At 34.3% G+C, this 14,871-nt stretch overlaps 1 protein-coding gene and 1 pseudogene across 1 annotated transcript; both read right to left on the bottom strand.

Moving 5' to 3' along the window:
• Window positions 1–1,169: 1,169 nt before the first annotated feature.
• On the bottom strand, window positions 1,170–9,249 carry LOC111403054 (annotated as a pseudogene).
• Window positions 9,250–11,106: 1,857 nt separating this feature from the next.
• On the bottom strand, window positions 11,107–14,583 carry LOC111404351 (kinesin-like protein KIN-10A). The gene is made up of 5 exons (XM_023033166.1): window positions 14,575–14,583; window positions 14,412–14,475; window positions 13,464–13,570; window positions 12,062–12,790; window positions 11,107–11,310 (listed from the first exon to the last, which is right to left on the bottom strand). The coding sequence occupies exons 1-5, from the start codon at window positions 14,581–14,583 to the stop codon at window positions 11,107–11,109; spliced, it is 1,113 nt and encodes a 370-aa protein (XP_022888934.1).
• Window positions 14,584–14,871: the final 288 nt, after the last annotated feature.

The raw sequence follows: 14,871 nt of genomic DNA on the forward strand, positions 1-14,871 counted from the left end.
TTCTTAACTAAAGTCATGTCGGAGTCCGATGCATTTTATTTAATTCTAATAGATAATTCAATTCAACATCATTAGTAACGAATATTGGTGGAATCGAAATGGATGAATCCCCATAACCGTTGAATAGATATCTCAATTGCATATCGTATTGAGATTGATCGACATTCAAATTATTTTGCAAATCGTGGTACACTTCTAAGTATGATGTACTCTCTGTTATGAGAATTGCAATACAATCACATATATCACTCGTTCATCTCCATTTCTATCGATTATTTTCATTCAATTCGAAATCACCGAAATAACAAACGGGGATTATCATATCTGCATGAGGAAATAGAATTTTTTTAATAACTTACAACAAAAAAATTGATATGTTTATTTATTTAATCAACTTCATTTATTAATTATAAGAAAAAAATCAGTGCCAACAAAAATTAATTAATTAACAAAAATTTCGTTAAAACAGCTTTAACAATTGATTTTTGTGAAAATAGAAGCACAAAAATCGACTGTTTGGTTATTTAATAACCAACTATGGGCTGTAACAGCCGACACGACAGTTAACAGCCGGCTGTCGACTATTTAACAACCAACTGTTTAACTGTTTTGCATATGAATTTTTTTTTCTACGGTTCTCAAGAAAAAAATTATAGATCTGTTAAAAAAAAAATTTTTGATAGGTAAAATCTGTTAAAAAAAAGTTATACTAATTATTATTATGTCGAAATAAAATTTCTCTATTCAAACGTACACTAATTTACTGAAAACGAAATTAAACATGCGTAAATATACTTACCGATTTGAAGTAATTGATATGAAAAAAAATTTCGACTTCAGCGTTTGAAAGTTTTTTTAGACTTTGAGGTTCAAGCAAATGAAAGATGAGAGTTTTTCTGTGTTGGGAGCTCGTTTTGAAATTTTGTAAGTGGGGAAGTGTTTGCTTTTCAATTATTAACTAAAAGGGTAGTAAAGTCCTTTCAACAATATATTATTTTGTAATTGTATAATACAATTAAGGGCATCTTTATCTTTTACCATACAAGAGGCCAATGTGATAATATTCAAAAATTTCAAAGTCAAAATGAAATTTTGAACCTTTGAGTGGGTCAAATTTAAAAGTACCACCCCTTGGAAAGTAGAGAAGAAACTATCCATTGCATTAAGAGTGACTCAATGACTTGTTCCGTAAAATAGATCTTACAACATTGAATTGTATTAATCAATAAAAAAATAAAAAAAATCAATCTTGTTTGTAATTCAGTACTGCACTAAACATTCCCCCAAAAGTTCAATCCAAATTGGATATCAACAGTGCTAAATCCTAAATGTACATTTAGGTGAAAAGGTGATTACCTTGCTGAGATCTTGGAGTAGCTGCAGAAAGCTTATTCTCGAGAGGGCTAAATGGGAGATGACTGTGGCACTGATTTGGCTTCACAGGACGTAAACAAGCAAGATGGCCGTGTAACAATTGGTTGTTGCATATAGGAAGCTCGCTCGTCCGAGTTGCTGCCTCCTTTTCTCTAAACACGGAACAGCTTGATGGATCATCCTGAATTGTACAAAATAGTATCAAGGAAAGCACAGATTAATCAACAATTGTACAAAATACTATCATCAGATTAGCATGCTTCAAGGAACTCACAAACGTGGCCAAGTATAATCCGAAACGGTAGAAAAGGATTAATTTAAAAGTTATTAATTACCCCAAGAACAAGGAAAGTAAATGCTTGCTGCTCCCCCCCAAGATAGATTTCTATCAACTTCCGCAAGTCAGTAAGAGTCGAATCTTTCAAAACCTTTAATTTGGTAATAAATTTGCCAGCATTTTCTTTTGAGGCCTCCCATTCACGTATACTTCAAGATCACTACTTGTTTCATCATCATCTAACGGGTTCTGATTCTCCTTCGAATCTTTTCCTATCTCAGCATATCTGCTAATTTTTTCAAGCTGTCCCACGCTCTTCAATGGGGTTGATGACAGGGAATCAATATCTTCTAACTTCTTTCTAACAGGTGTAGGAGTTTCGTGCTGGGAATGTTCTCTGTGATCTCCACATAATGTGAATATATTTTGAATCCTCATTTCTCTAGGGGCTGCATTGTTAGCATTTTGTGGCTCGCTGTACGATTCAAATCGTACAAGCTCAACTGTATCTTCATAATAGCCATCTTTCTCTGGATTTTGACTTGAAAATTCTGGCAAAACCAGAGTGCTAAGGTATGTATTCTCCTCCTCAATTACCTCTTTCTTCACTTCCTCATCTAATAAATTTTCCTCACTTTCTTCTTCCTCCTCCTCCTCGTATACTGTGCTCAACCATGTTTTGTTGGTGAAATTTGATAAGTCTTCATTTAAATTGTTCATGTCAGAATATCCAGAAATGGCAGTAATTGAATTTGTTTCTGCTTTATGAACCACATCATCATATTTAATAATGCCCATGTCAAGCGACTTGTCCAAATCCATGGATTTTACCATCTCTGAATCCTCAGAACTGACCTCCAAAAACCTTTTAATAAAGCTGCTTTCCTCGATGTCTGCTGACGATGCACTCTCAGCCCTCGAAGAAGAAAGCTCCGACTCAATTTCCTCTAAACGACGCCTGAGCGTTTCAACCTCCTGTTGCTGTTGAAATATCTTTTCTTCCATTTTCCTCCTTTCCTTTTCAAGAATTTCATTGGCCATTTTCTGACACTCCTTTATCTTCCTCTCTAATTCACTTTTCAGCATCTGTGTCCGCTTGTTTACTTTTGAATCAATCTCATCTTCACTTATCCCCATTCCTCCTCCGTCTACTAGTGTAAGTTTAGTCCTTAATCCATTAATTTCTTCTTCTTTCTTCTTAAGCTCTTTCTGGGCCTCATTGCGCTCTTTTTCCCTAAGTCTGCTTTCCATCTGTAACGTATAAATAAACTGGTCCATAGCTTCAATTCTTGATCCCAAAATGACTGCAGATGAAGAATCTTCTGCACCTTTCTCTTTAACTGGTGTATGGGGCCCACGGATTATACATTTTGCTTTGGCCCCATATTCTAAAGTGGCAATAGTTTTATGCAGCTCCTTCAGACCCGGGCTGGCACAAAGTATCATCAGTATTTTGGACTTATCATCTTCAAAAGAATCCTAGTGAAAAATGTCAACTTGATTTCAGAAACCACTGAAGAATTTAATGAAAATTGTAGAAAAGTGAATAAATAACATCATAAAAAATAAAAGTACCTGAAGCAGCATGGTTAGCTTGCTGTCTCTGAATGGCACATGAGAATCACCATTCGCAATGGATTCGACCACTCGTTTTAGCGCAATGTTTCCTTGGTTGATCTTTGCTGTCTGCATTTAGGAGGAAAAAAATGAGGAGATCATCATATGGATAGAAATCATTTGCATCACAAGATGTCAAGAGCACAGGTCATTTATTCTGGTTGATGAATGATTTACCGAGCACGTATAATCTTGAAATTTATACCTGCATTTTTGCTTCCAGCCCATTTTGTCCGGCTTGTTCTATATTTTCAGATCCTGCCATGTCTACAAGCATAAGTCGTCCTCCAACAGTTGGAACATCAAGAATTATCTGCAAGATTGCAAAAGAAGTGAACTTTCTACCCAAAGACAGAAAATTGAAAAATTCTTCAGTCCTTTTGAAAGACTTAATGAAGCTTTTCAATAATCGGTACCATGCAGTGACTTCGAGAACTTCTCTCGTTACATAGTGTACTTTTAACTATTCGTCTCTTCTCCACCTTTTCGATCTCTTTCAATATCTTTCCTGCTTCATTTCCAGATATAAAACTTGCATTTTTTGCCTTCTTTCCCATTACTTCCAGTTTCACCTGAAAAAATTATAGATTTGATTATTAGAAAAATGAATGAGGATTCCTCTTTTAGTGGGAAATGGGGATAATTCAAATACGCTTTATCTCAACAAAATAAATGAAGCCTTTTTTCAATTACGACTAAACAGAATAATATAATTAAATATATATTTAGCAGCTAAGTAGTGAAAAAACATGCATTACAGTTGAAAAACCAAGTCAGATATTTATGGAAAACCCTCCTCAGATGCAAAGGAAGAAACCTAATGCCTCATATTTGTTGGCATGGTGGTAAGTATCCTATTACTGCCTCAAACGATTGTTTTTCAACTTCTTTTGTCCTACTAATAGTATGATAAATTCCTCATCGTTTCTCCATGTGTAGCCAGTGTCCTACAATAAAAAATTCAAGTTGGTTGATGGTACCTTGCTTACCGTATTTAGCTGAGTCACCACAATCTCACACCATCCTCGTCCATATTGCATGTGCCTAAACTATCTGTTAATCTTTTTGTCAATTAATCAGATCATAAAAAAAATCTGAATTGCAGCTCTTATTTTCTCTCTGTGTATTTCGAGACCAAGCTACGAGGAACATAATTGAGCCTGCCTAAAGAAAAGATATTATCCTGAAGCTAGTGGTGCAATGTTGATTGACTTGTATATTTAGCACAGGGGTGCTACAATACCAATCTAGGTGGCATTGAATGACATTAATTGATATATTAAATAAATGAATCATTTACTCCCTACATCTTATTAAACTTATCATTTAATGGCACATATGTTGGTGTTTAGCACTTAGCATTATTATGTTCACTGCTATCACTCTCTCATCTCTTTCTGAAAAGTTGTCATCCCATAAAGACCAAATCCAGTTCTATCAGACCATCATCCAGGACATCCACATTTCCTTTTATTGAAGAAAATATTGCTTTATTATTTGACATTGCTATTATGATTTTCATTATAACGTTTTTGGATTAACCAAACATCATAGGCTTTCGTTTCACTTGAGCAATAAAATATCTTCTCTTCTATTTAATTTAATCTATTAAGAGGGCATAGATTCGAGATAGGGAATGAAAGAGGCTCGAGTAGTTTGGGGCTGTTCTCATATTTCAAATATTTTTGTGCACATTGGTTGGTTACTTCTATCAACAATTCCACTAGGAATACTTCAGTGCACTTATTAAAGAATGACTTTGATGATCGTAGAGTGTTTTCCATATTTCATAAAATGCTCATTAACCAAGTTGGGGACGAAAAAGACATCCGACTCAAATAGTGGGAGAATGTTTTTCAAAAGGTCTTATCACCATATTTCCAAGAAAAGGGCATTATCCCTCAATCTTCTAGTAATGATTATTCATAACAAAATAGTATTGCAAAATGTTAACTTTAGCATGAAAAACACGGAAAATCTATCAAAGAAAGAAAAAATAAACACCTTGTAGAAATCACTCAAGCAAAATACTCTGAAATCATAGTTGGAAGCAAAATTGTGCTAACTACTAACCATTTGATCAGATAAAAGCCTTCTAGAGTCTTAAACACAAAAATCCGATGAGTTTTCAGTAAAGTGAACTTTCGACCCAAAGACAGAAACTTGAAAAATTCTTCAGTCCTTTTGAAAGACTTAATGAAGCTTTTCAATAATTTACCATGCAGTGACTTCGAGAACTTCTCTCGTTACATAGTGTACTTTTAACTATTCGTCTCTTCTCTAACTTTTCGATCTCTTTCAATATCTTTCCTGCTTCATTTCCAGATATAAAACTTGCATTTTTTGCCTTCTTTCCCATTACTTCCAGTTTCACCTGAAAAAATTATAGATTTGATTATTAGAAAAATGAATGAGGATTCCTCTTTTAGTGGGAAATGGGGATAATTCAAATACGCTTTATCTCAACAAAATAAATGAAGCCTTTTTTCAATTACGACTAAACAGAATAATATAATTAAATATATATTTAGCAGCTAAGTAGTAAAAAAACATGCATTACAGTTGAAAAACCAAGTCAAATATTTAACCCCTATTTGAGCCTCATTCTTGAATAGTGTTTTGACATCATTTCAACCACACATTCTTCAATAAAATAATATTACACGCAAATCCAAAATGTTTACTTATTTTTTAACCACACATTTTCCATCAATACAGTATTCAAAAATTCATTCTTATGAAAAGAATAGGGCTCAAACAAGGGCTTATGGAAAACCCTCCTCAGATGCAAAGGAAGAAACCTAATGCCTCATATTTGTTGGCATGGTGGTAAGTATCCTATTACTGCCTCAAACGATTGATTTTCAACTTCTTTTGTCCTACTAATAGTATGATAAATTCCTCATCGTTTCTCCATGTGTAGCCAGTGTCCTACAATAAAAAATTCAAGTTGGTTGATGGTACCTTGCTTACCGTATTTAGCTGAGTCACCACAATCTCACACCATCCTCGTCCATATTGCATGTGCCTAAACTATCTGTTAATCTTTTTGTCAATTAATCAGATCATAAAAAAAATCTGAATTGCAGCTCTTATTTTCTCTCTGTGTATTTCGAGACCAAGCTACGAGGAACATAATTGAGCCTGCCTAAAGAAAAGATATTATCCTGAAGCTAGTGGTGCAATGTTGATTGACTTGTATATTTAGCACAGGGGTGCTACAATACCAATCTAGGTGGCATTGAATGACATTAATTGATATATTAAATAAATGAATCATTTACTCCCTACATCTTATTAAACTTATCATTTAATGGCACATATGTTGGTGTTTAGCACTTAGCATTATTATGTTCACTGCTATCACTCTCTCATCTCTTTCTGAAAAGTTGTCATCCCATAAAGACCAAATCCAGTTCTATCAGACCATCATCCAGGACATCCACATTTCCTTTTATTGAAGAAAATATTGCTTTATTATTTGACATTGCTATTATGATTTTCATTATAACGTTTTTGGATTAACCAAACATCATAGGCTTTCGTTTCACTTGAGCACGCTTGAATTCAAGAAAGAAAATATTCTCAGATTCGTTAAGAAAAATGGTGCTTCGATCACATGATATAATTCAGAAAATTTAAGATTTTTTGCTTGCTATGAGAGAGAGGGAGGAATTTTTTGCTTGCTATAATTCAGAAAATTCAATATTTGACCGAAAGGCAAAAGAAGGGGTTTCTTCTTTTTGGAATTTAAACTAGCCGTTACAAGGGAATGAAAGAGGCTCGAGTAGTTTGGGGCTGTTCTCATATTTCAAATATTTTTGTGCACATTGGTTGGTTACTTCTATCAACAATTCCACTAGGAATACTTCAGTGCACTTATTAAAGAATGACTTTGATGATCGTAGAGTGTTTTCCATATTTCATAAAATGCTCATTAACCAAGTTGGGGACGAAAAAGACATCCGACTCAAATAGTGGGAGAATGTTTTTCAAAAGGTCTTATCACCATATTTCCAAGAAAAGGGCATTATCCCTCAATCTTCTAGTAATGATTATTCATAACAAAATAGTATTGCAAAATGTTAACTTTAGCATGAAAAACACGGAAAATCTATCAAAGAAAGAAAAAATAAACACCTTGTAGAAATCACTCAAGCAAAATACTCTGAAATCATAGTTGGAAGCAAAATTGTGCTAACTACTAACCATTTGATCAGATAAAAGCCTTCTAGAGTCTTAAACACAAAAATCCGATGAGTTTTCAGTAGTTTTTCCTGTTTTTGATGGATTCCATGGTACCCATTTTTTGTACTCTTGCACAATATCTCACTATACTTGATCTTAGTGCTTGTCGACTATTCTTTAGCAAAGCAGGGTTCTAAATTTTACCACCCAACAGAAGTAAAAATGCATATATGGATCTCACATTTGTCGGAAACTGTCCTAGTTCACTCTTTGGGGAATATTATCTAGATCTCAGCTCTTATGTGTGTTTTTGTAAGTTATTCTTCAACAAAGAAGGGTTATGATTGCTCCAAGTCTCCAACCAACTGCCAAGAAGGTTTATGCATACATAGATGTCACATTTGTTAAAAACTAGTCGACTATTCTTATCTTCAGAGATAGTAGCATTTTTGTTACGGCTAAACAGAGTCCCTTACTTCCACAACTTCAAATCCTCCTGTGAACAAAAGGGGAAAGACTTGGTACAACTGTCATTGTGCCGCTACAGGTTAATCAAACGTGTGGATTGTACAATTTTCTAACAGAAAAGAAGCTTATGCCACATTAGAAAGATACCAGGTGAGATTGGTGGCTAAACGTTATCCTTAAACGGCAAACCTATGTGGTAGATTGTCAAGAAGGTTTGCACATAACTTCGCTGGGTAACCATTGTTGGTCCTTTCGAAAAATTCAATGACACTTATTCGAAGTTATACTGAATATGAAACATCAAGACGGATTATCATACAAGTCCTTCTACAGACTTCAAAAAATCATAACCAGGTAGGTATGTAAAGCATAATTACTGTGAGTTTTAGTTAATTAAACTCGGTCCATTTTCAATAATCTGAAGGCGAATACGAAATGCAAAGAAATTCTCACCTTAGAAGTGCTGCTTCCCTTAGACCATCCAAGACCAAACCTTCCACCACAGTTGGGTGATGGCAATAGATCATAAATCTCTTCATTGTAAATCTCCAGAACACTGACCTGCACAAATCTCCCAACCCCAAGTTTCTCACCATCCATTTCTTCTTCTCCCCCCAAAATATCCCTCAAAGATCTGTAAACGATCCCGGGCTGCTTTGCACACCCAAACATCGTATGACTCTTGCCCGACCCGGTTGGACCATACATCATAATAGTGCATTTGTTTCCCATCTTCACCCCTTTAATCCTAGACTCCACGAATTTCCTGTAAAACCCAACAAGATCATCTTCTTCGGATAATGAAACGCCGTCTAGTGTAAAATCCCTGTACCCAATGTCGGTTTTCAGTCGCAAGGAATTGTAAGCCGAATTGATTTGCACTGTTGATTGAGTGGGGAGAGACTTGTCTTTCTGATCTGGATTGTTTCGGATTCTGCCTATCACTTCGACCGGGTGCTCGGCTGGTAACGCCACCGTGTTGGTGGAGGCGGTTTCTTTGGCAAAGTTCAGGCGGAGCTTCGATTGGGGAGTCTTTGATTGGTGGGCTGTTTTCAATTTTGATGATGGTGTTGGAGCCATTATTAAAGAGAAGAAAATCAAAACCCAGAACTTGTCTACTGTATTCCTTCTTTGTAATATAACAGAAAACTCAAAGACGTCTCGATACTTGTATAATTTCCGCTTGAATTCAAGAAAGAAAATATTCTCAGATTCGTTAAGAAAAATGGTGCTTCGATCACATGATATAATTCAGAAAATTTAAAATTTTTTGCTTGCTTTGAGAGAGAGGAAGGAATTTTTTGCTTGCTATAATTCAGAAAATTCAATATTTGACTGAAAGGCAAAAGAAGGGTTTTCTTCTTTTTGGAATTTAAACTAGCCGTTACGTTCTCTAACGTCTATATTTTATTATTTTCAGAAAAATTAAAATTTTAATTAAAAGTAAGAGAATGTTTCATTCCAAATCATAAAAAGTTAGAAAGGGTTTATTAATTAAAGGTAAGAAGGGAAGTCATTCATCAAAATATTTACTAATATAGATAAAAGTTATTTTTTTTTAATATGTGAATAAAAAATTATTAATGTAATTATGCCTCCTTTAAACTTACTAAACGTGCCAATACTCAAAATGTAAGCAATTACATGTGTGTTGTGTGTTTTAAGTATGAAATAGTTCTTTTGAACTATAACTTTATGCTCTTCACACAGTAACTATCGTGCATTGAGTGACTTATAGTCAACCTCAAGATACACTTGATAGGCAAGTCCATATATACCCCACGTATTAACCTTCATATCATATTTTATTTGTCACATAAGAATAGTAAATGATGAGGAGAGGGGGTTGAGTGGCTCAACCAGACCACACAACTCCTGATTTTGATGAACAGGACAAGAATTAAAATATTATCATTTTTCATTCCTTGCACTTATTTATTTCTTTTATGATTTAAAATAGAATTTAAATTCAAAAATAAGTGATGGGACGAAACGGAACAGAACAAGAATGTGACTCGTTGCTAGTCTTTTGCAAAAAATGAAATTATCGAAAAATGGCTTTAATAATATGAAGCAACTCATTCCTCATAGTCCTTTTTGTAAAACAAAAAACGTAGAGATTTTATTAGCAGCTTCAAAATTTAGATGACAAGATTTAAATGGAAAATGAAAGCTTATCTATTGAAAATGTGAAAGGCGATTATTTTGCAAGAGAGTGGATTGCCTCATTCACTTCACGACATATATAAAAACAAATAAAACTTGAAAAAGAGGACATCAAATACATAATACCTGATACAATGAGTAGATATTTCCTTAAATCGTCTTTCAACATATAATTCCAATAACCCCATACCTATTGAACAACATCAACATTGGAGAAGAGATGGACGTACAGATATGAGACATAAGATGGGTCCCACCTCATTAAAAAAGTACTCCAAAAATTTCTCACCCCACCCATGTTTGTGTGTATTCTTGCATAGCTCTATAGGCTTGGTTCTGTATGTAAAGCCTCTCTCTCAACATTGAGCTTCCTCGTTATTTATGGTAGTTAATGTTTAAGTCTGTTAGATATGAGTTTCGTCATCTGCATGCACATTTTGTTAGTCTTTTCTTATTGAAAATAACGTGAAGTGAGGCAAGTGACTAATGATCTAAGCAGAGGGAAGTAGATTGCTAAGCCCCCGTTTGACTCCTATTTTTTTGAAATGAAAATGAGTGTAATTTTTTTAAATGAGTGGTTGAAAAAAAAAAGAAAAATATTCGATTTATGTGTAATATTATTTTATGAAAGATTATGTGATTAAAACGAGTAGTTTGGGGCTGTTCTCATATTTCAAATATTTTTGTGCACATTGGTTGGTTACTTCTATCAACAATTCCACTAGGAATACTTCAGTGCACTTATTAAAGAATGACTTTGATGATCGTAGAGTGTTTTCCATATTTCATAAAATGCTCATTAACCAAGTTGGGGACGAAAAAGACATCCGACTCAAATAGTGGGAGAATGTTTTTCAAAAGGTCTTATCACCATATTTCCAAGAAAAGGGCATTATCCCTCAATCTTCTAGTAATGATTATTCATAACAAAATAGTATTGCAAAATGTTAACTTTAGCATGAAAAACACGGAAAATCTATCAAAGAAAGAAAAAATAAACACCTTGTAGAAATCACTCAAGCAAAATACTCTGAAATCATAGTTGGAAGCAAAATTGTGCTAACTACTAACCATTTGATCAGATAAAAGCCTTCTAGAGTCTTAAACACAAAAATCCGATGAGTTTTCAGTAGTTTTTCCTGTTTTTGATGGATTCCATGGTACCCATTTTTTGTACTCTTGCACAATATCTCACTATACTTGATCTTAGTGCTTGTCGACTATTCTTTAGCAAAGCAGGGTTCTAAATTTTACCACCCAACAGAAGTAAAAATGCATATATGGATCTCACATTTGTCGGAAACTGTCCTAGTTCACTCTTTGGGGAATATTATCTAGATCTCAGCTCTTATGTGTGTTTTTGTAAGTTATTCTTCAACAAAGAAGGGTTATGATTGCTCCAAGTCTCCAACCAACTGCCAAGAAGGTTTATGCATACATAGATGTCACATTTGTTAAAAACTAGTCGACTATTCTTATCTTCAGAGATAGTAGCATTTTTGTTACGGCTAAACAGAGTCCCTTACTTCCACAACTTCAAATCCTCCTGTGAACAAAAGGGGAAAGACTTGGTACAACTGTCATTGTGCCGCTACAGGTTAATCAAACGTGTGGATTGTACAACTTTCTAACTGAAAAGAAGCTTATGCCACATTAGAAAGACACAAGGTGAGATTGGTGGCTAAACGTTATCCTTAAACGGCAAACCTATGTGGTAGATTGTCAAGAAGGTTTGCACATAACTTCGCTGGGTAACCTTTGTTGGTCCTTTCGAAAAATTCAATGACACTTATTCGAAGTTATACTGAATATGAAACATCAAGACGGATTATCATACAAGTTCTTCTACAGACTTCAAAAAATCATAACCAGGTAGGTGTGTAAAGCATAATTACTGTGAGTTTTAGCTAATTAAACTCGGTTCATTTTCAATAATCTGAAGGCGAATACGAAATGCAAAGAAATTCTCACCTTAGAAGTGCTGCTTCCCTTAGACCATCCAAGACCAAACCTTCCACCACAGTTGGGTGATGGCAATAGATCATAAATCTCTTCATTGTAAATCTCCAGAACACTGACCTGCACAAATCTCCCAACCCCAAGTTTCTCACCATCCATTTCTTCTTCTCCCCCCAAAATATCCCTCAAAGATCTGTAAACGATCCCGGGCTGCTTTGCACACCCAAACATCGTATGACTCTTGCCCGACCCGGTTGGACCATACATCATAATAGTGCATTTGTTTCCCATCTTCACCCCTTTAATCCTAGACTCCACGAATTTCCTGTAAAACCCAACAAGATCATCTTCTTCGGATAATGAAACGCCGTCTAGTGTAAAATCCCTGTACCCAATGTCGGTTTTCAGTCGCAAGGAATTGTAAGCCGAATTGATTTGCACTGTTGATTGAGTGGGGAGAGACTTGTCTTTCTGATCTGGATTGTTTCGGATTCTGCCTATCACTTCGACCGGGTGCTCGGCTGGTAACGCCACCGTGTTGGTGGAGGCGGTTTCTTTGGCAAAGTTCAGGCGGAGCTTCGATTGGGGAGTCTTTGATTGGTGGGCTGTTTTCAATTTTGATGATGGTGTTGGAGCCATTATTAAAGAGAAGAAAATCAAAACCCAGAACTTGTCTACTGTATTCCTTCTTTGTAATATAACAGAAAACTCAAAGACGTCTCGATACTTGTATAATTTCCGCTTGAATTCAAGAAAGAAAATATTCTCAGATTCGTTAAGAAAAATGGTGCTTCGATCACATGATATAATTCAGAAAATTTAAGATTTTTTGCTTGCTATGAGAGAGAGGGAGGAATTTTTTGCTTGCTATAATTCAGAAAATTCAATATTTGACCGAAAGGCAAAAGAAGGGGTTTCTTCTTTTTGGAATTTAAACTAGCCGTTACATTCTCTAACGTCTATATTTTATTATTTTCAGAAAAATTAAAATTTTAATTAAAAGTAAGAGAATGTTTCATTCCAAATCATAAAAAGTTAGAAAGGGTTTATTAATTAAAGGTAAGAAGGGAAGTCATTCATCAAAATATTTACTAATATAGATAAAAGTTATTTTTTTTAATATGTGAATAAAAAATTATTAATGTAATTATGCCTCCTTTAAACTTACTAAACGTGCCAATACTTAATCGTAAACAAGAGAACATTTTTACTCGACGATTTCTTCTAAATAACGAGTTGCAATTGATAGTATAGAATGAATTTTGGAATATTAGATTGATGGACAATGTGTGGTTAAAAAATAAGAATAAATAATTGTGTTTGTTTGTAATATTATTTTATTGAAAAATGAAGAAATGTGTATTTTAAAAATAATAAGAATAAAACAAGGGCTAAATATACAATGTGAATGAACCCTCTTTGCACCCAATGTATGGCTTCTACTATGATATTCAATGAATAGTATGTTGAGGAGGTTTCTTGCTATTTCGATTTCACTCGTTGAAGAATGCAATCTCTTTTCTAAACTTGTATATGATGAATTTTTAAATTATACAATCAAAAGTGATAAGGTAATATTTTGTCTTAAGCGAATGGATATCTCTCTTCATCCACCTTCGAGCTTTGGAAAAAGGTCTCGTAACATCAATAGATATAGATAGACTGATTGATATTCGATGAATATGAGCGTCAGTATCAAAATGTAAGCAATTACATGTGTGTTGTGTGTTTTAAGTATGAAATAGTTCTTTTGAACTATAACTTTATGCTCTTCACACAGTAACTATCGTGCATTGAGTGACTTATAGTCAACCTCGAGATACACTTGATAGGCAAGTCCATATATACCCCACGTATTAACCTTCATATCATATTTTATTTGTCACATAAGAATAGTAAATGATGAGGAGAGGGGGTTGAGTGGCTCAACCAGACCACACGACTCCTGATTTTGATGAACAGGACAAGAATTAAAATATTATCATTTTTCATTCCTTGCACTTATTTATTTCTTTTATGATTTAAAATAGAATTTAAATTCAAAAATAAGTGATGGGACGAAACGGAACAAAACAAGAATGTGACTCGTTGCTAGTCTTTTGCAAAAAATGAAATTATCGAAAAATGGCTTTAATAATATGAAGCAACTCATTCCTCATAGTCCTTTTTGTAAAACAAAAAACGTAGAGATTTTATTAGCAACTTCAGAATTTAGATGACAAGATTTAAATGGAAAATGAAAGCTTATCTATTGAAAATGTGAAAGGCGATTATTTTGCAAGAGAGTGGATTGCCTCATTCACTTCACGACATATATAAAAACAAATAAAACTTGAAAAAGAGGACATCAAATACATAATACCTGATACAATGAGTAGATATTTCCTTAAATCGTCTTTCAACATATAATTCCAATAACCCCATACCTATTGAACAACATCAACATTGGAGAAGAGATGGACGTACAGATATGAGACATAAGATGGGTCCCACCTCATTAAAAAAGTACTCCAAAAATTTCTCACCCCACCCATGTTTGTGTGTATTCTTGCATAGCTCTATAGGCTTGGTTCTGTATGTAAAGCCTCTCTCTCAACATTGAGCTTCCTCGTTATTTATGGTAGTTAATGTTTAAGTCTGTTAGATATGAGTTTCGTCATCTGCATGCACATTTTGTTAGTCTTTTCTTATTGAAAATAACGTGAAGTGAGGCAAGTGACTAATGATCTAAGCAGAGGGAAGTAGATTGCTAAGCCCCCGTTTGACTCCTATTTTTTTGAAATGAAAATGAGTGTAATTTTTTTAAATGAGTGGTTGAAAAA

Source organism: Olea europaea, chromosome 11 (assembly GCF_002742605.1).
Source record: "Olea europaea var. sylvestris chromosome 11, O_europaea_v1, whole genome shotgun sequence".
NCBI lineage: Eukaryota > Viridiplantae > Streptophyta > Magnoliopsida > Lamiales > Oleaceae > Olea > Olea europaea.

Excerpts from the sequence above, each read along its gene's own strand:
- LOC111404351 (XM_023033166.1), bottom strand. Across the intron at positions 12,791-13,463 it reads ATACATTGGGTGCAAAGAGG|CGGAAATTATACAAGTATCG; the intron begins GTTCATTCACAT and ends CTTGAATTCAAG. Across the intron at positions 11,311-12,061 it reads AGGGAAGCAGCACTTCTAAG|TCGACAAGCACTAAGATCAA; the intron begins GTGAGAATTTCT and ends GCTAAAGAATAG.